At 37.2% G+C, this 24943-nt stretch overlaps 1 protein-coding gene across 1 annotated transcript; it reads left to right on the top strand.

Annotated features, from left to right (window-relative positions):
• Positions 1–61: 61 nt before the first annotated feature.
• LOC126358517 (uncharacterized) lies at positions 62–22894 on the top strand. Its single transcript, XM_050007556.1, has 4 exons — positions 62–115; positions 3407–3504; positions 5888–6263; positions 21915–22894. The coding sequence occupies exons 2-4, from the start codon at positions 3413–3415 to the stop codon at positions 22125–22127; spliced, it is 681 nt and encodes a 226-aa protein (XP_049863513.1). The 5' UTR covers positions 62–115; positions 3407–3412; the 3' UTR covers positions 22128–22894.
• The last annotated feature ends 2049 nt before the right edge of the window (positions 22895–24943 follow it).

The following is a 24943-nucleotide window of genomic DNA, read 5'->3' as shown; positions in this document are numbered from 1 at the left end:
CTGTTCCCTGATGTCTTAACATACATCTTATCATCCTCTCTCTTCTTCCCGTCAGTGGTTTTCATATATTCCTTTCTTCACTGCTTCGGTGGAGAACCTCTTCATTCTGTATCTTGTCAGTCCACCTAATTTTCAACATCCTTTTATAACAGCACTTCTCAAATGCTTCTATTTTGTTGTTCTCCTTTTTTCCCACAGTCCATGAGTCAGTACCGTACATTGCTGGCTCCAAACACACATTCTCAAAAAATTCTTCTGCCAATTAAGGCCTATGTTAGATATCATAAGACTTCTCGTGGGTCGCAGTGCCCTATTTGCCTGTGGTAGTCTACTTTTTATAGACACTTACTTTGTCTGTCATGTGTTATTTTGCTTCCAATGTAGCAAGACTTCATGTCATTGTGTACTTCATGGTTTCTAATTTTGTCTTAAACTTATCGCTAATCTCATTTCTTCTACTTCTCATTACTTTTGTCTTTCTTTGGTTTACTCTCAAACCACATTTTTTACTCATTAGACTGTTCATTCCATTCAATATGTCTACCACTTTCACTGGAGATAGCAATGTCGCCAGCAGATTTAATCATTGATACCCTGTCTCCCTGAATCTTAATTGCACACATGAACCTATCATTTATTCGTCATTGCTTCTTTGATGTATAGATAGGACAAGCAAAAGTGTACATTCCTGTCATAGACACTTTTTAACCTGAGTGCTTCATTCTTGGTTTTCCACTCATATTATCCTTTCTTGCTTCTTGTACATATTGTATGCTACTTATCTTTTCCCATACCTTATTCAGATTTTTCTCTGAATCTCAACCATACTGCACCATTTTATGTTGTCAAATGCTTTTTCTAATTTGACAGATCCTAAGAATGTATCTTAATTTCTCTTAAGTCCTGGTTCCATTATTAAGTGCAGCATGAAAACTGCTTTCTTGTGCCTTTATCTTTCTGAAAGTCAAACAAATTGTCATTTAACAAATCATAAATTTTCTTTTCAGTTCTAATTTATTATTCCTGTTAGTAACTTGGGTGCATCTGTGATTAAACTGATTGTGCAGCAGTTCTCATGGTTGTGTGCTCTTGCTATCTTTGGGGCTGTGTAGATGTTTAATTTTCCTATGTTGTTGTCATCATGGTGATCACTGTTGGATACTCAATTTGAAGTTACAATACTAGATGTCAATAGTTCTTCTGTATGTCTAGAAGCACATTCAGAGGCAGCATTACCTCATTCGTTTGGTGTATGAATTGGTAGCTCATTTGTCTCCCTTGTACTTGTTAACAGATTGGTTTCCTTATGGATTACGTCAATGTTCTTTAGCCTTTCACCTGCAACATGAAAATTTCCCCTGATCCATGGTTTTTGTATCTGTTAGTCTAGGAAATAATGTGGTGTCTGTGTTCAAAATTTCATGGTAGTCAGCAGCTCTGCTCTTGCATCCTCCATGTTAAGCAGCTGCAGCCATCTTCTGGTGCACCCTGCAAAAAAATGTTTGGTAGAATTCTGTATGGCAAAGCTTCTCAGTTTACCATTGTATATTATTGATGCCTGATACAAATATTTATGTAGTACGGTGTTTGGTTTTGAACTCTATTAAAATAAATTGCTGGAGACTGTTAAGAACTGGAAACATGTGGGATACTGATCACTTTTCAGCAACATTCGAGATTGATCTACCATATAACCTAATGGCACTTCTTATTTAATCAGTTGGTATTTCAAAGGAAGTGCATACATTCTTACTATCCTTATATCGAGCCCTGCAAAAGTTATTATTACATCACTGACAGTATCTGAACTGTGAAACTTAATCCCCCCCCCCCCCCCCCTCATTCTTTCCCGCAGTGGAATAACATAAAACAGAGCCTTACAATATAACAAACACAGCGTTAGTACAAACAACAAATGGATATCTACAATGTCGTCTTTGGTAAACTGTACTTTTTCATTAAAAGACGTTTTTATCTCAAATGCTTTTGGTCTTATGGAGCTATGATCGGAAATAAATTTGACCATGTGTTTCATCTGTTATGCTGACATGTTCATCTTTGTTATTGGTTCAAGTACAGTGAAATTCAGAATAGCACTGACTAACAGGGAACAAACCTCTTATCTACATGAAGTGAGAAGGTTGATGTTAACAAGTAGGATTGCTAAGCAGTAAGTACTGCCTTAAGAAATGCAGATGAATAGTTAGTGCCAAACTTAGAAATACTCTTCCATGCAAGAACTCGTGTGGCCCTCTCTTCACCCCTCCTCATGCCCCCCATCTATCTATCTATCTATAAAACACACAAACACACACACAGAATTTCGAGCTTTCGCAACTGGCAGCTGCTTCGTCAGGAAAGAGGGAAGGAAAAGGAAAGATGAAAGGATGTGGGTTTTAAGGGAGAGGGTAAGGAGTCATTCCAATCCCGGGAGCGGAAAGACTTACCTTAGGAAGAAAAAAGGATAGGTATGTACTCGTGCACACGCGCGCACACACACACACACACACACACACACACATATCCATCCATACATACACAGACACAAGCAGGTTGTGTGTGTGTGTGTGTGTGTGTGTGTGTGTGTGTGTGTGTGTGTGTGTGTGTGTGTGTGTGTGTGTGGCGCGCGAGTATATACCTATCCTTTTTTCTTCCTAAGGTAAGTCTTTCCGCTCCCGGGATTGGAATGACTCCTTACCCTCTCCCTTAAAACCCACATCCTTTCATCTTTCCTTTTCCTTCCCTCTTTCCTGACGAAGCAGCCGCCGGTTGCGAAACCTCAAAATTCTGTGTGTGTGTTTGTGTGTTTTATTCATTGTGCCTATCTACCGGCGCTTTCCCGCTTGGTAAGTCTTGGAATCTTTGTTTTTAATATTTTTTCCCATGTGGAAGTTTCTTTCTATTATATATATATATATATATATATATATATATATGACTGGGATTTAAATGGTGTGAACATAGAAAACTTGTAAGATGAGGAGATGGAGTAATAATGTAGGTGTTAGGGAAAATCATTCTTGTGTAAATACGGGCATGTGCACGAAATATAGTTTAAACCTTTGCAGCAAATCTTAGGTGGGAAATTACTATGAGGATTTGAAACGAGAGGGGAAAAAAACTGGTGAGTCCAAATGAAGCAGATATATGTAACATGTAGAATGTGAAGCAACTTTGGAAATAATGATAATAGACTGGGGTAAAAGGAGTTTGAGAAAAGGGACTAACAGAGATAGAGACCAGGAGAGGTCTCACATTCAGAAAATTTGACTTTGGTGAGTGGGTGCAGGGATGTGGGGGTGGGGGTAAAGCTTTTCCTGTTTATCCCACTACTGCTCTGTGCATTCTGTTGGGACAGTTATTACATCTTAATCAACATTATAATCTGTGCTTTGGTATATTTTAGGTTACAATGTCAACCAGACTTCTAATAGGAGCTGCCAGTGTTGCTGGATGTCTCCTAGGAATACTGCCTGTGGATTATTTTACAAGATGTACAGCATGGTGAGAAATTATGGTATTAGTAAAGAATCAGTTAACTCGGTGAGAAATTATGGTATTAGTAAAGAATCAGTTAACTCCCTGTAGTCACTGTTTTGGTAGAAGTTTGTCTGAGAAGCACTTTTAAAAATGCAGTTAGAATTGTACAGGATGTATAAAACTGTTAACACAAATTGATAGAGTTACTACAGGGAAGAAAAAAGAAACACTTTTGTTATGTGATTCCAAGTGTCACAGATGCACAGTTTCATTCCTAGGGGCCCTTGGCAGGTTGGACACTGGAGTTCACTTAGGCAAACGTTCACAGTTGTTTTGACAGCTTCAAGTGCAACACAATGGCCCTGGAAACTGATTTACAGTAGTTACCTCTTACTGCTAGAAAGAGTAAGTTTTCATTACTGCTAGCAGTATCCATGTTCTTGGATAAACAATTACATTATTACTGTTAACGTTATGTTGTGTTTACAAGAAAGTATCTAATGAAGTTCACGGGTTCTTGAGTGCTGATTACACTCTAACTGTGTTAGTTGGCATGCATTTCACTTATGGGGAGGCTTGGCACAACAGGTACCTGTAAGCACAACTTTTCCCAGGATTGAGGTTACCAAATCAAAAGTATAAAACTTATTGGCTGACAACTTCCTTTGGTCCATAGAATTTTACCAATGGAGTCTAAACCTAGCAGTAAACATCTCTGACCTCCAAACATGCATTTTATTTTCTGAGATGACTGCCTTAACAAGGAGAGGAATATTCAACAGTGGCACTAATCATGTCTGGGAGTTGGAAAATCGTAAGGCAAATGACATGTTCCACTGACAGAGATTTACCATAAATGTGTGGACTAATATTGTTCACAACCATTTGATTGGGCTGAATCTTCTGCCTACCAGAAGGTGGAGGAAATTACGTTATCCTTTTCCATGAAGTACTAGCAAAAATGTTGGAAAATGTCTTACTAGCAGTCAAACAATGATTATGGCTCCAGCGTGATGTGTCCCCACCATACTTTGCTGCTGATGTCAGAGAACATTGAGACAAGGTTTTCCCCAATTGTTGGATTGGGAGAGCCTGTTGTGGCTACCATACTAGATCAACGTTGTTACTATGAATTTCTTTTATGCTAATGGAGATGAAGTGTTTGCTGTATGAGATACCAATAGATACTCCAGAATAGCTGATTGCCCATTTGAGCGAACCTGGAGCCATTGTTTGTGAAACACGTGGTTGTTTTGACCATAAGAGACAGTCATTGACATGCAGATATTAGCATTGTGTTAGTGTAAATGGAGAACATTTTCAACACTTCTAAAATGATATTAATCGCATTGCAGCTTGAATATTATCTCCAAATATCACTAATAAAAAAGCCATGGGCCTGCATGGGGTAATGGTGCACCTTTGATGTTTTGTGACATGAAAAAAAGTTTTTCTTTGTATCTCATCTAAACTCATTAAAATTTTGTATACATATTTTTTTTTAAAAAGATCCTGTATTATTCTCTGTAACATAGGAATTGAAAATCATAAATTTAATGTGCATGTACTTTTTTCCAAATCTGAGTGACACTTGTAACACATTGATTGAAAACCTATTTTCACAGTTAGCTGATTTTGGCCAATATGGCCATTTTCAAATGATTGGTATATGCATATGTATCAGGAACCAAATTTCTTGTGGGTCTGCATACTAAAATTAATATTTTTCACTTCATTTTCCAATGTATCAGACCATATGAGGCAACATTTACTTAACAGCATTTGTGTTATGTCAGTCACATCTTTCATATTTAGTGAGAGCACAGCCAAATTAATTTGTCTTCAATAATAATAGTTCATGTTTTCTGTGTTCTTCTCCCCAGTTTTTACAATTTATCTATAAGTAAATGTTGATAAATATGAGATTGCTAATCAAACCCAAAGATTACAACTTTTGTAACAAAATCGTTTACAGCGTATAACCTTATGTCAGATTTCACTATTTACCAGTGAAAAGAAAACTTTGGCATAAGCATAGGAAATAATATGTAAATGTGTGTGTGAACATATTTATCCCTCCCCCCCCCCCCCCCTACCTCAAATCAACCCACTCCCTCCCTTTTGATATGGAACATCTTCAGCTTGAGGTGAATTTCTCTGATATGCAACACTATAACTTTACTGTAAATCTTGCTTTAAAAAAATCTTATAATACTCATTTGTTTGGTAAATAATGTACTCTGATGATATCCCCCCCCCCCCCCCCCCCCCACCCACCCACACATTTAACATTGCTGCCTATTCACAAGTAAAATAATTAATAGAGCAGCTATGGATATAGCCAATTTTTTTTAGGTAACTGTTTTATCCTGGAGATGACTGCATAAAAATTTTCTTTTTCTTACAGGTCTGTTTTGGGGCTCAGCTTAACAAATGTATCTGCCCAAGAAAACATGACATTGTTTGACTTTACAACAAGTAAATCTCTGCAAGATTGGTATGAAGTATCTGATACAGTGAGAACTGTGGGAATGTCAAAAGCTGTGCTTGCACTGCAAAAAACACAGATATTTCAACGTGCTGTATTTTTTACAATGTTGAATCCTCAGCCTAATGGTGCAGGATTTGCTGGTGTACAGACGAGGACTGACATAAATCTTCAGGATTATAATAAGCTTTTGCTGCATGTTCGGGGTCAAGGCAGTAACTCAGGCTACAAAGTAGTCCTTCATCATAAAGGACTTAATTCTGAGCCACATCCATCATACGAACAGTTATTTACAGTGAGTTCTTAGTATTGTAATGAAAATAACATACAAAAATTGTTTTCCTCTTTTCAAGGACTGTTCCGGAATGAATCATTCAGTCTGTGCTATAGTGCACAGTTTTGCAAAACTTGCAGATATATACTCTGTAACAAAATTATTTTCATGACATCATATTCATTGGCTTTGCCGCTAATTGTAAACATAGAAAAATGTAGAGTAAAATCTGACAGACATTTGGTTTCAATGGGTGGAGGCGGGCTATGCATGAGAATTATTGGATTGGTTAACCAGAAAAAACTATTCATGCTGGAGATAGTTAAAAGAAACGATCTGAAAGACATAATTGCTGAAGATTTGGGTGTTCTAAACAGGGGTATATTTCAAAAGAACCTTTTTAATCCTACCTCCTTAAGAAACTAAAAAGAACTTGAACAGTGTGGTCAAAAATTACAGCCCTTTGAACAAAAGAAACAGTATTGAAACAACAGAAAGTTAAAACATAAATAATTCATCAGATCTACAGGAGGTCCAGTTTAGATGAAACTGTTGGTTGTAAATTTTATCTGCCTGGAACAGTGAGCCATACAACATATATAAACTGGAGGAGAGGCAGGTGAAGTGATTGCTCACTATATTCAGTCATGTCACTGGAGTGTGCTGCCATCTTTGAAGTTATTTATACCTAGGGACAATGGAAGTGAATGCAAACCTGCTGTGATGTACAATACTTTGTGTTAAATTGTCTTAAGAGTGCTCACAGGGCTTCTGATTGCAAATCCATTAGCTGTCATACTTGCAGAGAATGTCATCACACATTGCTATAAACAGGATCGCAATGCATACAAGATGGCACAAGGAAGGACTGATGCATCATGTGGACAACGATAAACACAAATAAGTTATACTGACTTATTGTTAACTAAAGTTAAGCAAGAGTTAACACCTGTTCCTTATGACAGTGAAAATAAAGTTGCAACACAGCAGTCGCAAATGGCATACTTGTTGTTTTCTATTTGATTTTGGGCTGGAGTCATGTTTCATATCAGAGGCCTGCAGAGATGGCACATCATATTTAAGGAACAGGTGTAACCCTCTTAGAAACAAAACACCTCATCTCTATAGATGTGGCTCCTGCATGAGCAACACTATCCTGTCTGTCAAATATTAAGTTATGCCAGAGACAACTGTCCCTTTGCAAGAACAAACAATCGAGCTTGATAGATGGAACTTGTGAGCATAAAATTTGCTGAAACAAGAATTTTTGTCAACTGGTAAGATTGAATTATTGCTAAGAGCAGAATTTTGTTGAAACATTCAGAAGTCAAGACCTATCTTTAGATGAGCTGATCATTCTGTGTTTCAGGAGCCTGAGCTGGATTGGACCATATAAGGCCAGTATGAAACAGTAGAGCACACCAATGTGTCACAGCAGCCAGTCATGTCATGCTTTGTAAAAGCAGATACTGACAGTCAAACATTCTTGAAGAAATTCTGCAAGATAGAAGAGTTAATTTGCATAACAGCAATGGAAAGTGTGGTGAAGCACTTTTCTTCACAAATATTTGAGTACTCATAAATCAAGACACACATCTTTGTCATTTAATGTACAAGGCAGTCAGCTGTATGGTGACATGTGGACCATGAGGATATGAAAGGCGACCAATATGTTGCATTCAGTGCTTTTCTCTCATAGGGAGTGATTGTACTGCTAGGCACCCATGAACGGAGTTACTGTCATTCACTTCAAGTAAAAGTAACTACAGAGAAAGCAGCACTCACCAGTGATTGAGTTGAATTTAGCAACCAAACGTACACAGATTAATTTTCTTACAATATGCTACAAATAATATGAAGTCCTGCTGAAGCTTGAAAGAAAAATCAGGAAAGTACACAGATCACTATTCCCTTCAACAAGCTATTCTGTCAATCACTAAGCTTGTTGCACTTGGGAAGAAGTAGAGTTTTGGTACTGGTTCTTGAAAATTACAATCATGTATGAGCAGTACACTGAGCCAGTTGAAATGAAGCACACACAGAAAAGAAAACATTCAAGATAAAAGAACAAATACAGTGCTTTAGCATCACTTCACTTGGTAAAGGACACAGTTTGTAGATTGGTTGCCTGAAAACACACTTGTGGTGTGCGAATGATGACTTCACACACGCACACACACACACACACACACACACACACACACACATACACACACACTGGTGTGCGAATGATGACCACACGCATACACACACCATTCCATTGCATCCAGGATGTACTCCTTCAGTGTTGGCTATCTTCAAGTGTAGAGTGTCAGGCTGTCCTACCTTGCTGCAACCAATGCACTGCATTTTGACTTGGGATTGTCCTCTTGGCCTGCTAGCACAAGTGATGTAGATAGTCAGAGGGTCAGTATTGCCAAGTCATCCGGAGCTCTCACCTTACCAGTTCCCACCTTAAGAGCAAGCTCAGACCTGTTGTACTTAGAACTGGCTTAGGGATACTTGTGACTCTGTTTCCAATCAGGAATTGACCTGGGGTGAGGACTTGGGGATCAGTAGGAGCACAAGACAGTGGTGTGAAAGGTCAAGAAATCACGTGCAGCTCAATTTGACAAGTCAGTATTGTCAGCTCTTTGAATTTTAATCATAAGTTCACCGCAAGTGGTACTTGAAAGACTTCTCTCCTGCTTCCCACATTCTGCTAAGTCACAATGCCAGAGGAATGAAGTATGAAGTGCTAGTTGATACATTCTTCATTCACAAAAGGTTTTCATCTGTTTCTGCTTATAGTGAATGCTCACAGAAACTCATAACTTGCTGGATTCATGACTTGCCCCAACAAAATTTGCTCCTTTGTAACTGTAGAGATTTTAGCATCTACATCATGATACAGATCTTAATAGGTCTGACAGGAATACTTCAATAGTCATGTTTCTAATATCTCCAGTTACACTGCATCTGTTTAGGCTACAACTAGGTCAACATAGCAATTTTTCTTTAGTTTGTGTAGTCATGAGCTAGTCTTCACATAGAATGATTAAATACCTTAGTTGAAGAAAGGTCTCACAGCTTCTACAAGTTAGTGCTGCAAGCCTCCCAAGAGCTGTTGTGCAGGCCTTGCCCTCAGCTCCTGACAAGTGAAGTACTAATGGAGAAATGCTAGATGGCACTTCATCCATATGACATTCATTGTGTGCTTCCTGAGCGATTTAAGCAACAGCAGACATCTGTGTGGGAAAGTCGACATTATTCAGCTTCCAAGATTAGTCTTGTCAGATGATTGCGAGGTAGCAGTACAAGTTGATTTTTCTCCTCATATGACAGCATTTTGTAGTATGCCTCCAACCCATAATAATTTTGCGTCATTGCTGATGGGAAGCAATGATTTGAGCTTAGTATTTTTTTCTATTAGCATCTTCTCCAGTTGGTGGTTTTCCATTGCATATGTAACTTCTTATGCTATTCTGATAAAAGATGATGTACTTCAGTGCTAGATACTTGCATAATTAATCCTGTTTCTTCCACTGTCCTGCAGTTAATGTAAACCTGGAACAGCATGCTGCAATTTTGATAACTTTGCATGGTGTTAGGAAGAACTCTGCGTACAACTTGGAAGATTGCTGTTTGTTAAAACACGACTAGTTTCATAGCTTCAGGCTGAATCATCAGGTGAATCTACAGATAAAAACTAAAGTACAGTGTCACCACATTTTTTTGGATATTAAAATTAATAAATGCATGCCTAAAATATACACACAGCATTAAAATATCACAGGCATACCTATTGATCCTAGCCAAAATTTACTACCCACACAATATCATCAATACTCTGGTGAGCGAAAGATAAAGAAAACATGCTTCATTCTTTAAAATCTGCCTGCATCTAAAAAGAAAGATGAAAATATTTATAGTGAGTAGATGCTAAAATTTTTTAAAAAAGAAGCTGGTCTGGCGATAAAGAATTATCACTGCTAAGATGATTAGTTGCGGCACGCGCATATTATTTTGTGGAAAGTATCGGGCAGCAATTACTTACCAGTGTGACTGCATGGCAGAACAGCGCATGGCAAGGCAGAAGTGGCCTATACGAATGACAAAAAGAGACTGACTGACTGGCAGAATGGAAGCTATTCGTGTGAACAGTGTGATGTCATATACTCATGAGTAGAAGCGCTGGGTTGCTACCTTCGTAAGCAAAAATAATACAGAATTTTACTATATACTAATACCTGACAAACAATCAAAATTAGCCAAAATGCTATGGTGCTTTAATGCCAATTGATTATTCAACGTGAACACGTCTTTTTTATGTCTAAAAGTTTCCATGTCCTCTAATATATTAAAAAAAATAGCTTCCTTTTTTTTTGTGAAATATTTTTAAATTTCCTGAAGGGCTTGTGATGCTGTGGCCATCATCATGTAAGTGTGCTTTTAATGCAGATTGCAGGTTATTTAAGTTAAGTTACTCCTTCAATCTTATTTGATATGACCTACTGGTTTGTCCTATGTATTTCTCAGGGCAATCATTGCATGTAATGCAGTAGACCTCCTCTTCATTATGTTTAAATACCACAGCTTCCTTGTGCTTGAGATTTCCTTCTAGAACTGAAAATATCAAATACGCTGGAATAATGTTTTTGGACCTCATGTGTCTGGCAATTTTTTTGGATATTGCACCCAGATGTAGTATTTTACAAAAATTGTCTGTTCAGCTGGTCTAAGTGTTATAAAATCTGCCTCTAATCCAGTATGGGAAGGCAGATTTTTCTTTTTCAATATACTTCTGTTAATTGGGTTAACAAATTCTGGACCGTAACATTTTTGATACACTAAATACTGTATAAACTCATATTTAGCCACTTGAGCATCTCTGGTAAGAGGCACTTCATACATGCGGTTTAACATGGTTCAGAATGCTGTGGTTTTATATTTCATAGGTTGACATGACTGCCTGTGTATAATAAGATCTGTAATTGGCTTTTGGTAAATATCGAGCCTCATTTTCAGTCTCTTGGAGGTCCAAAAATAGTAATGTTTTAATTCTAAATACACTGCCCAGTGTACTTTTGATTCAGACTATTAAGATGCCAAGGAAGCTGGTCACTTCCAGTATTATTACCATCATATAATATGAAAACATTGTAAACATACCTGTTCCATAAAATTAATCTTCTAGCAGTTGAGGGACTTTTGTCATAAATTCTTGCTCAAAGTTGGCCATAAAAATATTTGTTTTACAATAGGCAAATGGAGAGCCCAACGCCTATCCCTATTGTTGTGAATGAAAATCATCCCCAAATTTAAAATAATTAAAGATAAAACAATTTTTAACAAAGCCAAGCATTTCTTCCACCTCTTTAGGTTGTCTCTCTGAAAAGGTACCCGGATTCTCCATGACAATACTTTCCACCTGAACAATAAGTATATTAGCATACATGTTGTCATATGTGTGGTTGGTGGTATGATTACATCCTGTAAATTGTTTATAAGGTATTTCCTATTTTTTCTACTGAAATTAGTAAGATGTTGGAAATTTTTATTCAGATAGTGTGCAAGGAGCTCTTCTTCTTATAGCCTGCGGTCGCCCCCCCCCCCCCAACCCCCCCACCAAAGCATATGTTAAACCGTATGTATGAACTGTCCCTTACCAGAGAAGCTCAAGTGGTGTAATATGAGGTTATATAGTATATGGTTGTGGTTCGTAATTTGGTAACATAATTAACAGAAGTATATTGAAAAAGAAACATCTGCCTTCCCATAGTGGATTAGAGGCACATCTTATAATCCTGAGATGAGCCAAGCAGACAAAGGAAGGCTCAATTTTTTGTAGAATACCACATCTGGGTGCAGAACCCAAAAAATTGGCAGATGTATGAGATCCAAAACAATTATTCCAGCATATTTTACATTTTCAGATCCAGGCAGAAAATCACAGGCAAAAAACTGTCGGAAATAGATATAACGAAGTGGGAGTATAATGAATTACATGCAGTGAATGCCCTAAGAAATATATAGGACAAATTGGTAGAAAATGATTTAAGGAACAATTTAACATAAATAACCTGTGGTCTGCATTAAGAACGCATTTACACGATGACAGCCACAGCATCACAAGTGCTTCAGAAAATTAAAAACTACTTCACAAAAAAAGAAAAAAAGCTATTTTTTGAATATATTAGAGAAAGGGGAAATTCTTAGACATGAAAAAGACAACACACAGTTTATGTTGAATACGCAATTGGAAATAAAGCACTACAGTATTATGGCTAATTTTGATTGTTTGGTAGTTGTTAGTGTGAAACAAAATTCTGTATTATTTTCACTTGTACAGATAGCAATCTTGATCATGAGTATATGTCATCAAACTGTCCACATGGGTAGCTTGCGTACTGCCAGCCAGCTAGTCTCTTTTTGTCATTTGTGCAGGCCACTCTTGCCTTACCGTGTGCTCAGCAGCTTTGCTGTCACATTGGTAAGACACTGCTACCTCGTACTTTCCACATAATAATTTGCATGTGCCACGATTAATTGTGTTATCACCAATCCAGCCTCCTTGTTAAAAAAAATTAGGGTCTACTCACTGTAAATATTTTCTGTTTTATTTTTAGATGCAGACAAATTTTAGAGAATGAAGTATGTCTTCTTTACCTTTTGCTCACTCTAGTATTGATGATATTCTCTGAATAGTAAATTTTGAATAGAAATGATGGGTGTCCGTGTCATTTTTTAATATTGTTTGTATGTTTTAGACATTCCTTTATAATTTTTAATATAAACAAAATGTGGTGACACTGTACTTGGCTTTTTACCATGTGGTTTCACATGATGATGCAGCTTGAAGCTGTGAAACCAGTAGTGTTTTAACAGACAACAATTTTACCAGTTGTAAACAGGGTTCTTCATAACATCATGCCTATCTACAATTGCGGCTGCCCGGAATATAAAATAATTTCTGATGATAACTTTGCAAATCGACTGATGCATTCATTTTGGATTACTCCCGCTGGAATTACATAGGAATTCTGTTCTTTTTTCTGACACCTCTTTAAATGCATAACTGTTAGAGATATCTAATACTGGCCAGGATGCAGTGTCTTCTTTAAGCCAACTGGCTCTCCCTTCATAGTCTGTTTCCTTGCAAGTCTGCTTGAGGCACTCCTTGCAATGTCGGATAAGCTGGATTTTCCATTGCAGATTTATGGCTCCCTATCACAGCTGTTGCGATTTCCTATATCTCAGACACATGGTTGTTTCCCACGGATGTTTTCCACCACATAGGTGACAGGAACCACACTAGCACAATGGATGAGTCAGTCCACAGGTAAGTTTGTTCGATGTTGGTAGCAAGTGAGCTAACAAGGTGCTGCAGTTGTGGCAAAATGAGAGATTCCACAGACTTCCAAGATAGGTGACAACAGCCTTTCCAGTGGACATGCTTGTGATCACCTTAATAGTTTGACACGTGGGACTCCATGCCGGTTAGTGGATTGTACATACGCTGATCAGCCAGAACATTATGACCAATGACCTACTATCAATGTAAATCCATCCAGGCAAAATAGCACCATCATCTGGTGTAGAATAACTGCCAGTCAGACCCACACACACATGATGCAAGTGGTATCAGTAAGTGTGCTGTCCATGTGTAGAATGGGAAGGCGCATGATCTATTTGAGTTTGACCGAGGGCAGACTGATGTCCTGGAGGTCGCCATGAGCATTTTGGAAACTGCATGAGATGTTGGGTGTTCAAGGAGTGCTATGGTGAGTGTCACTAACACAGGGGAAAACCAAGGTGAAACCACATCCAGATGTCATGGGAGTTGTGGAGCCACCCCACATTAGAGATGCTTTATGTTGCAGGTTGAGCTACTGGTAAAACAGGACAGCCTGTCAATTATGGTGGACAGAGTACAAATGTATGTGAACACACAGTACATTTCTGAGGATGGGCCTCAACAACCTATGACCCATGCATGCGCCAATGTTGTCGATGTCATTACATTGACAACTGTGACAGAGATGGGCACGCCTTCATGATGATCATGTTTCCTGATGGCAGTGTTATTTTTCAATATGACAATATGCCATTTCACCAGGCCAAGTGTATGGTTGAGTTGGTCGAGGAACACAGAGGCAAGTTCCAATTGGTGTGCTGGCCCCTCAGCTCGCCAGCTTTGAACCTGTTTGAACACAACTGGGATGTGATTGAACGTTGTGTCAGAGGTGATCGCCTCCCTCCCTGGAATTTACGGGAATTAGGTGACTTGTGTGTGCAGATGTGGTGCTAACTCCTTCCAGAAATCTACCAAGGCCTCATTGCTTCCATTTCATGACGTGTCTTTGGTGTAATCCATGCCAAAGGTGGACATACTGGCTGTTAGGTAGGTGGTCTTAATTTTCTGGCTGATCAAAGTATACACAATAGCTATTAGCCTTCTCTGAAGAGTTGAAGAATCTGCAATCTGAAGTGCTGATAGATGTTCCTTCTATAATGACTCTATGATTAACACGAATATTGCCCATCATACGATTCTTGCGCTGTATAGTCTCTGCCACATGCTGTTCATATCAGGGGACGAGGGCTTGTACCATGTTAATTGACCTTTTTGCAACATGTTTGGTAACAGAAAAATCACAACATTTTGATTGAAACAAACAGTATTTGAAAAACTGGAAGTTAAAACATAAATAAATCATCTGGTCTGTAGGAGGCTGAATTCATATGAAAAAATCCTTGTATATTGTATCTGTGAGGAATAGTGTGCCATATGATATACAACGTGTGCTCAAAAAGTAACAGGAAATTTTGTTCTTCTTAAAGAATCTTTATTTATTCATCTACATCATTTTGTCCTATGCAGATTAATCACCCACAGATATAATGTACTTGTGCCAATGTTTTTGACGATCTTGAAAACATGTCTGAAACTCACTTTTTATTATGTTCAGCTCCTTTAGCAGTTACGTTTTTACCTCTTCAGCTTCTGAGATAGATAGAAGTCACAGGTGGTCATGTCCGGAGAATACAGTGGCTAAGGCAACATAACAGTTTTGTTTTTTGCCTAAAGATTATGAACCAGCATTGAGGTATGAGCAGGAGCATTATCGTGGTGCCATTGCCACAATTCTGGTCATTTTCTTCAAACTGCTTCACTTAAACTGTGCGTAACTTCCAGTTGGTATTACTTATTGGCTGTATGACCATAATGCAGGATCTCGTGAGCCATCCCATTGTAATTGGGGAGGAAAATAAATAAATGAGAAGAACATTCACATGAACTTGTCATTTTTTTTTTTTTTTTTTTTTTTTCAGTTTTGGCTCTTCAGGTAGATTTCATTGGTATGGTTGGTTGGTTTTGATGTCATACCCTTATACCCATGTTTTGTGACCTCCTATAACTTTATTTAGAAGCTCTGGATCATTGTTGACTTCACTCAGCAATTCCCGAGTAATGTCTGTGTGATGTCTTTTTTGGTCAAAATTCAACAATTTTGGAACAAACTTTCGTGCTGCATATTTCAGGTCCAAAACATCTAAAAAAAATTGCTTGGCATAGGCTGAAGGATATGACATCATTAGCAACCTTTATGATAGTGATTTGGTGATTTTCTAAGCTATTTTATTTACTTCTTCCACATTTTCATCAGTAATTCATTTGCGAGGGCATCCAGGGCAGTTGTCACATTAAGCATCTTCTCGACTCTCAATGGAACATTTGTATCACTCATAAACCCTTGTATTACAACACAGTAATTTCACCAAAGTCACAGCCAGTGCTGCACTTTATTCCATTTTTTCGAGAATTGGATGTATAAAGCCAGCAAAATTAAAAAATTACCATTAATTTTTAATCAGACCTCATATATTACATGAGAGACAGGTTAAGAGGCTTCTTTTTTTCACAGTTTATTTACTCTCAAGTTGCAAACATAACAAACACACAGAGAAATCAGGAAAGAGATAAATTAGACTATCTTCCTGTCATATGTGCCCAGAACTTAGCAATCTCCAAGGCTTTAAAGGAGTGTGAACGATGTCATTATCACCTGTGCAGGAAATGGAACACAGAAGGCACTGAATCGAAGTTTGTGATTTTCTCTTGTCTGCACTCACAGTATGTGTCATCAGCATTGAAACACATTTCATTATATTGCCCTAATCTTTCCATTCTTAATTGTAATCTGTTAAGCAACTTCTGTACGAACCAATTTTCATTGTGTTCTGGGGGGTAGTTACTCAGCTGCTGTCATTGATCTGTGGAGTTCTCTTCTTCTTCTACAGTTCAATTTCACTTCTCCGGATATACAGTAAGCTTCTTAGATTATTGCAGGAAGTTCTTCCCAGACCTCAACCGTTGAGGAGGAAGTATGACCAAGCAATGAGCAAGTACTGTTGTGCTCACTTTAAACCTCGTGTTAACAGCAGGCACTTACCTGGGCATACAGGGTAGAGATATTTCAGCTGAGCAATAGAGTTTATCTGATGGAGTTAACCCTTTCAGACCTGGATTTTTTCTGGATGAAAGAAAATTTTTATTTATGTGCTAATGCCCTTGGGTGATATTTTAATTATCTTGGATGCAGGATTTATACAAAAATATGTACCCAGTTGCAGAACATACTTTGTTCACTTGGCTTCATTTCATGCACTAAAACAACTAATTATGATATAGTCTCTGTTGTAATAAATAGTAAAATGATTAGTCAAAAATTATCATGCAAAATAACAATAACAATATTCAATTATAAGTATAATATAGAAAACTAACCACATCTTTGTATTCTAGTGGTTACAAGCTACTACGCACTGACTTGAGCTGTTGTGCATTGCTGCATTGGCTTCCTAATATTTTCATAGTGATTCCCAAAAGTTGGCAGCACTTGCTCATCTTGAAAACGTTGAACATTCATAAATGTGTACCTCAGATTTCCATTGGGAAAAAATACTTTTGTTACAGCTAAGAATCAGTGAAATGTTCGTTTCATTGCATCTGTTATCAGTCATGAGACCCATCTCAGCGAAACTATCGCCTAGGTCTCTGTCCGCTGGTTTAAATAATTCTCTTGTATACATAATATATCACACTCATCCTGTGTGATTGTGTTAATACATTTGACACAATTTTAACAAAGATAAGCAGTTCCATTATATAACTATTTTACAGTGAAACCACAGTAATTCAAGGTAATGGGTCTGAGTAGAGCTAAAATTTGGGAAAACTTGAATTACAGGATGAGTGACAATGTTAGAGACCTTTCATTTAAAAATAGTACTTGATATTACGCTTTTATTACAGTAAACAAAGTTATTTCATCAGTTAACACATTACTTAGAATTTGTTTCAGAAATAATGTTCTAGTACAAACTTCGACATTTATTATAAGCACATATTTATTAAATAAACAACTGTACAACTGTTAATACTGTACATATTTTACTTTTGGGTGTAATGTTTTCATAGTTTTATGATCTGTGAACTTTTTTTTTTTTTTTTTTTTTTTTTTTTTTTTGGAAGAAGAACAAGACACTTTGATATAATATGTCTGATGTAGTTTGGTTCTGTTTCGTGCCAGTCACCTAACACTACTTCATCTGCTGCTACCTTTTTATAGTCTCCCCACTGTCAAATCTTTTCAGCGCTAGGATTTTTATCTCCAAGGAAACAAATTTCCTTCTGCTTTTGAAGAGTTGGTGCTCATATTGGCAAAAAATGTCAGGAACAATAATAAATATGTAACACAACCAAACTACATCTACACACTGCACTGAGACTGAGTAGACACTGGCTCACTTGTAGCAGGTGAAACAACAATAGGAACTAAAATGGGCATGATCAAAAACAATGCATGCTTGCGCATCTTGGCTGCTGATCACAATCACTCCCTGCACATTTTTGATTTCATCTCTATTTTCTTATGAGGTGTTTTTTTTATACACAGTAGCAATCTGTCATCCATATCAGATCAAGTGGAGGCTTGGATCGGCAGGGCTCAAATTATGGAGGTTTTACTGTACATGGCATTCTTTGTTCTCATGTTGATGTATTTAATGGCCAAAGTTTTTAAACGAGTGACAGTAGTATTTTATTCACTGACTTCATTTCTTCATAGCCATAAATTATTTTATGCTCATTATTTTACTAGTGAGAAAGAAGCATTTCTCTGGTACCAAAGCTACAAAATGACCACTTCTAAAACCTCCAGTATTGCATGACTGACTCCAGACTTAGTAATGTTTTAGTGCTACCATTTTATATCACATGATAAAGTTTGTTAATGATCTTTGTGCCTCACCTGAGATCTTTATTCCTTTTTAATTTTATGATATAATTATACAGTTTATAGTCAATTGTAATAGATTGGGTAGAATCCATTGGGAGTGATCTAAAGTGGAAGAGCTGTGTAATACTAGCTGTTTCTAGGAAAAGCATATGCCAAACTGAGCTGCTTTGAAAGAATGCTAAGGAGGTGTAAATTCTTCCATGAAAAAAAAAAAAAAAAGTAGCTTACAGGACCCTTGCTTGAGGGTATTGGTTGTGAGTCTGGTTGTGAGCCAAAGAAAATAGACATGATTCATTAGAATTTGCTTTGTGAGCACAAGTGTGTAATGGAGGTGACCATCAGACTCCGGTGGGAGACACTACAAAAAGGTGGTAATATCACAAAGAGGTTCAATATTAAAATTTGAGATGCATAGCTGCAAGAAGAATCTGGAAAGGTACTACTTCTTCCCATACATTGTATGTACTGGAAAAGATGAAAATAGCAAAAAACGAAAATTCAAGTTCACACTGCCTTTCTGAGAATCGTAGAAATAAATGAGAAAGGAGAAATGTTAGAAGTATGAGACATACCCTCCACTATGCGTCATAAAGTACCTATTACAGTATAGAAGTAGATTTAGATGAAATGCTTTTTGAATGCAGGTTGTGGTACAGCATCACTTTGTGCAGCAAATTATTTACCTGAAGAAGAGTGGAACATTATAACTTTTGTTTCACCAGGTGTAATGTTTCATGACTTTATTTCCTGTGATATTATAACCAAACTTTCCTAATTTGGATGGGGATGAGCTGTGTTATGCTCATTGAGGAAACGAAATATGTAGTTGTTTTGTATATTTACGTGTGTGTATGTGTGTGTGTGGGGGGGGGGGGGGGTGTTATGTGAAGGAGTGAGAAGATTTACCTTCACCAAGTTTTGTTGAAGGTATGTGAGAACTGTATACTGGTAGGGGCAACTTTCTTTTCTTCAGTAAGAATTGATCATTTCTTGACAGCATCAACCAGCTTGAGTGACAACACCTGTCAACACACTATGCTGGCAGGAATTGTTCTTGATGTTTACAATAAGTAAAGGATAGTGCTTGAGAATTTTTTCCTGACTTGTCATGTTCATCCTGTGCTATTAGTGGAATCCAATAAAACTGAATAAAAAAATTGTTCTTTATTCTAGCTTCTTTCTTTAAACCAAGATTCCAGTAAATGTTCTTACATGTGGCTTAAAAGTGGAAAGCTATTAAGCTGCTGATAATTTACATTTAACTTATCCAAGTTATGAATCTGGCCTACTCATGGCCTAAAGATATTACAAATATGGATCTGTTTCACTCCTTGAGTGCACTTGAGTAAAACCTGCATTTAAAGGAAACTCCAGTTTAACGGAAGAAAAATTATTTAGGTCCATAAAATTAATGAAAAATAGGTTTTGACATAACTTTTCTGTTTTTCAATTCACAGTTTGGTGATAAGGATTAGTGGATGGCTCCAAGCAGGCTGTAAAATACCACTAAAACTAGTTCATGCACAATACATACTTCACTGCAAAACTTGTTTGTCCCTTTGATAACATGATAGTTATTATCATTTAAGCAATTGTTATCCTCACATTGAGTCAGATAATAATCCAGTTTTTGTGTCTAAGCTATTGAAGGCAACACTTTGCTTTCCAGATAGGAATTTCGGATTCCTTCACTTTAGAAAAAGAGGGAGGAAGAGTTTTTGGGGAGATACCACTTTCAGATATTAGACATGATACTTACCCAGAACACTAACAAAAATTTGACTCAAATGTACAGGTAAGAAAAGATTTAAATTGTAAGTGAAATGAAAGAAATGGATGGAAATAGAAAACCTGAAAATTTGTGATTAACTGGGGCGATAGATAAACAAATGATGTAGGCAAAGAAGAGAAGCTATTACAAATAAATCACATGAACAATAACTGAGAAAGAAGAGAGTGATTAGTGTTGAGCTACTGAGAAAGAGAGAGAAAGAGAGAGAGAGAGAGAGTTGGGATGGAGGAGAGGGGGGGGGGGGGGGGTGTAAATGAACTGCTAATTTGTACATGGGGTTTAAGAATTGCATAATAGTGTTGAACTTCTGTCAGTATGCCTAAGAAAGCAGTTCATTTACGTCACAAATAAGCTGCAGTTACTCAGTACTAATGTTATTAGTATGAATAAAATAAAGTCAACCCTAACCAGTCATTGCATAAAAGATTGTTTGAAGACCATAGTGGAGGCTGTTCCAGGTCCCATGTCTGCCCAGGGGCAGCCAGGTTGGTACAGGGGTCCAAGTGGGCATGGATGGGTAAGTGAGGAAGAGTCTGATGTGTGGATTGTAGCCTATTCACTCTTACTGCACCGGCCAATGGCACATAGACACAGGTGCCCAAGCAGCCTGCACACACACACACACACACACACACACACACACACACACACACACACACACACACAGAACATGCCAACAGGGCTTTCTGGTGAGCAGCCTATACTATATGCACCTGCTTGTGAACACAATCAGGAACATCCAAGAGTGCCCTGCTCCATGGAACAGTGTTGGAAAAGACTGCCATAGTGTTTTAAAAGTTACGATCCTCAGTTTTCTCCATCCTAGACTCTGTTAAAGCTGCAGATAAAAGAGAAAGTTACTTTCACATCAGCAGCACCGTGATAAGTGTGATGAAGTTGTTACTCAAGTGTTACTGTTTTATTGTGTACGTACAATGCATTTGCTTTGTGTAAAAATTTTGCTGTCTGCTACTAGAAAAATGTGACAATCATTTCTATGGAAACTAATTTTCTCAAAAGGAATTAGAGAATTTCCTTCAGAAACCAAATGCAATGTCACATTGTTGGAAATAGTTAAAATTTGTACAAACATTTTAATGATGATGAAACTGTGTGTTGCTTTAGTGGTAGTTAAGATGATAACAGTTGAAAAAGACATGAATAGCAAGAAACTGGTAATCCCAGAAACATAAAAACAGAGGTATACTTACTATTATTTTTTGTTCTTTCTCGTTTTTGTCACATTTATTACTTTTGTTTCTTTTGGATGTATCTTCTTTGCCACACGCTCCCCCCCCCCCCCCCCCCCCCTCCCACAAAAAAAATCTCTCTGTCTCTTTCTTTGTGTGTGTGTGTGTGTGTGTGTGTGTGTGTGTGTGTGTGTGTGTGTGTGTGTGGCCACGCGTGTGCGCACGCGCGCTTGTGCACATGTGCTTGTGTGTGTTGGAGGGGGTGCTGGTTGTACCTATGCACGTTGTTGATAGTGAATAGAATGTTTGAATCTAAAATTGTTATTTAAAAATAAATCTCTAATTTTTTGCATCTGTAAGTAAATGAGTAGCCTTTGTGCTGTACATGTGATTTTGTAAATTTCAGGCACCTATGGGTTCCTTTGGCACAGTAGAACTTCCTCTCAGTGAATTTAAACCTTATTTTCGTGGGAGGGCTCTGAATTCATCAGAAGCTGGACCATTAGACAAAAGCAGCATAACATCATTTGGAATTCAAGTTTATGGTGGTGTATATCTCCCAGTGAAACAGTCAGGGACGTCATCACTTGAAATAGACTGGATCAAAGCAGAAAAATGAAATAACTAAAATCTTGGTTACATTTGGTTTTAGTTTTCACTTTTGACTAATGTTTATATTTTGTACTCATTTTTATATTTTGTATTCAGAATTTTGAAAATGGATATATGATTCCATTTTTTGTGCATTGTGAGCTCGTTGTTATCTGGAGTAACTGGAAGTAAAATTTATTTGTTAATGTTGTATAAAAAATCTTATTGAATTAATATAATTGTAAACAGAACTCAATATATTAGCTGGGAAAAGTCATCTGTGATATTTATATCCTGTGAAGGGAGACTACTTTTCCTGTACAGTTTACATTCAACTTTGCAAGTTGTGCCTAAATTGTAACTGGCATGCCAACCAACCACATCGATGACTCAGCAGAATTCTACACATTAAACTTACAGTAGATTTAAAAGTGTTCCTTACCTATGATTCTTCAGTATATCATTTCTTTACACTTCTGTATTAACCCAATTCAGAATTCACTAAAGGCAGAGATTTTGGGAAAACAAAGAGTATCCTACTTCCCTTTCTTCACTGCAGCAGTCTCTGCACATAACCTAGTTGGTTCCCTTCACCCTTCAATTCTCTCTCTGACAAGGCAGAAGAAAATGTGAACAAATAATTATTTTCCATGTAACTTGCATTCATCATCACATGTGAATGAGTGAGTGAATGAACATGTCCCTTTGTCCTATTGATGTCTTCATCATTAATTTGACTTGTTAATTAATGGAGTATAAACTTAACAACAATAAAATTTTCTGTTATGTTGCCTGCTTATGTCTATATTCTTGTGTGACATTACATAACCTAGACTACTATTTTCCCAACATGTATTTTCAGTCATTTGTTTAACCTAATTGTCGTATAGTCAGTACTTATCTTTGAAGAATATCTTCAGTTTGGTTACAGTAAACAACATAATGTCCCACAAGCAAAGAGAGAGTCTGCTGATTAGGGCATCAGTTTGCAATGTTGTGCTTCAGAGAGAAACCAATTGAACCAACTATTATACTCAAGAGAAACGAAAACTGGAATGCTAAGCTTTAAGATTTTGTGGTTAGCAATGTTATCTGCTCAAGAAAAGGAATAAAAGAGGAAAGTAAAGAAGCAACCTTGAGAGTACAACACTTGTATCCCAGAGATATTTGTCATTGTTTGCTGGATGGCAAAGTAGTTTATTGAATCACTTGTTAAATTGAGCAGTTTTTACATGTGGGTGTAAGAATTGGAGATGCACTATTTAATTGTACATTGCTTTGGAGCTGGTGCAACCCTATTGGATACCCCAAAACATAGCACACTATTACAATTGCTTCTTGTTTTCAATTTTTGTTGTGTAGCAGTTGTTCTACACAGTAAATGTTAAAGCGGTTTTGTGAATAACACAGTGGCAGGAAGACCCTGTAATATGAGACATTTTGCCACGTTTATGTAACTTCGTTTTTGTTATAAGTTATGAATAAATAAAAAGAGAAATATGTAATGTGACAAGTTTGCTTTCATAATCTAGAATTATCCTTAAATAATGACTGAAAAAACTGGGTTCGATCTATGTTCTCTTCCCAAAACTGCTGAGAACATGTTTTGTTATTAGTGTTTGGTTTCCAATCTTTCCTTCTCACAGCCAGAGATCTTTTTGAGTTGACTGATGGAAAATCTAAAGCAATATGAAAGATATAAAACTACTACAGAACAAGTAAACTGAGCAACCAAATTTCAAGTTTATAAAAGAAAATATCACTTGAATGAGTTCACTTATGAATAAAATGTGACTGCTTTATACTTCAGACTATAATCAAAAATATACCTGTAAATGAAATTAGCTGGCATTTTTGATCAAAGAACTTCCATCAGAAGCTAATGTTTTACTCAACTAACATGGTGGACACTGGCTTCAAGTTTGTGGCATCAAGACCGCTTTCCTTATTATACTGCCATGAGTTTTTTAGTTTACCTGTAGTTTAAAGATTAACTATGTTGCACTGAAACTTTTATTCTCAATAATGCATTGTTCTAGAAACAGTTGAATATCATACACGGAGATGCTTTTCTTATCAGAAAGTGCTACTAATTTTGCTCGATACTAAATTAAATACAAATACATTTATAACCATAACACTTAACTTTATTTAATGAAGAGAGAAAGGGAAAAAAGAGCCCACATATCACAATATGAAAGATCAGTTTTATAATGTAAAACTGACAGTCTTGGTTTAGCTATAGACATTGTCAATACTGTATATCTGCTAACCGATCATCAGATGAAATATGTTGAAATGTTTAACTGTACTCCTGTCACCTTTTCTCAAATAAATGTTTTCTGCAATGGTGGAATGAGGGATTCAGTTTGAATCTCAGTGTTGCCTTATGATCCACCTTTTGAACTTCCGTGAGCTTCCTCACTCCACTAAAACCTCTATACAGATCTACCTCCTTAGCAGCTTCTTCTGCAGCTCGCAACACCGTTTTAGTCATCCTAGCGACAGTTATTCCCTGTCTTTGGCTAAGCTAGCAGGTAGCACTACCTACACGTATAAGAAAAACACCTGGTGTTGACCGACCAGTTTCATCACAAAGTCTGCATCACTGTAGCAATCTAATATGCTACTACAGAAATAATAGACTATACCTAGGTGACATATACTGCATACCAGAATATTCATTTTAGTCTCGCTACATCTTCTGTTGCTGCTGAGTCAATAGGAAGCTCACACTTTTTGCCAAATCAGGCCTCTTTCCAAGCACCTAGTACATCAGTGCTCCAACTGTTTGGTAATAGGAAAAATCAAACTTTGGAATTTCCAGGATGGAATTATTACAGT

This window comes from Schistocerca gregaria, chromosome 1 (assembly GCF_023897955.1).
Source record: "Schistocerca gregaria isolate iqSchGreg1 chromosome 1, iqSchGreg1.2, whole genome shotgun sequence".
Lineage (NCBI taxonomy): Eukaryota > Metazoa > Arthropoda > Insecta > Orthoptera > Acrididae > Schistocerca > Schistocerca gregaria.
The sequence above is the reverse complement of the archived record's forward strand: the minus strand, read 5'-3'. Positions and strand labels throughout refer to the sequence as shown.

Coding starts and splice junctions, on each gene's coding strand:
- LOC126358517 (XM_050007556.1), top strand. CDS start 3,413: ATGTCAACCAGACTTCTAATAGGAGCTGCCAGTGTTGCTGGATGTCTC. Junction 3,505..5,887: donor TTTACAAGATGTACAGCATG/GTGAGAAATTAT, acceptor TTTTTCTTACAG/GTCTGTTTTGGGGCTCAGCT. Junction 6,264..21,914: donor CATACGAACAGTTATTTACA/GTGAGTTCTTAG, acceptor TGTAAATTTCAG/GCACCTATGGGTTCCTTTGG.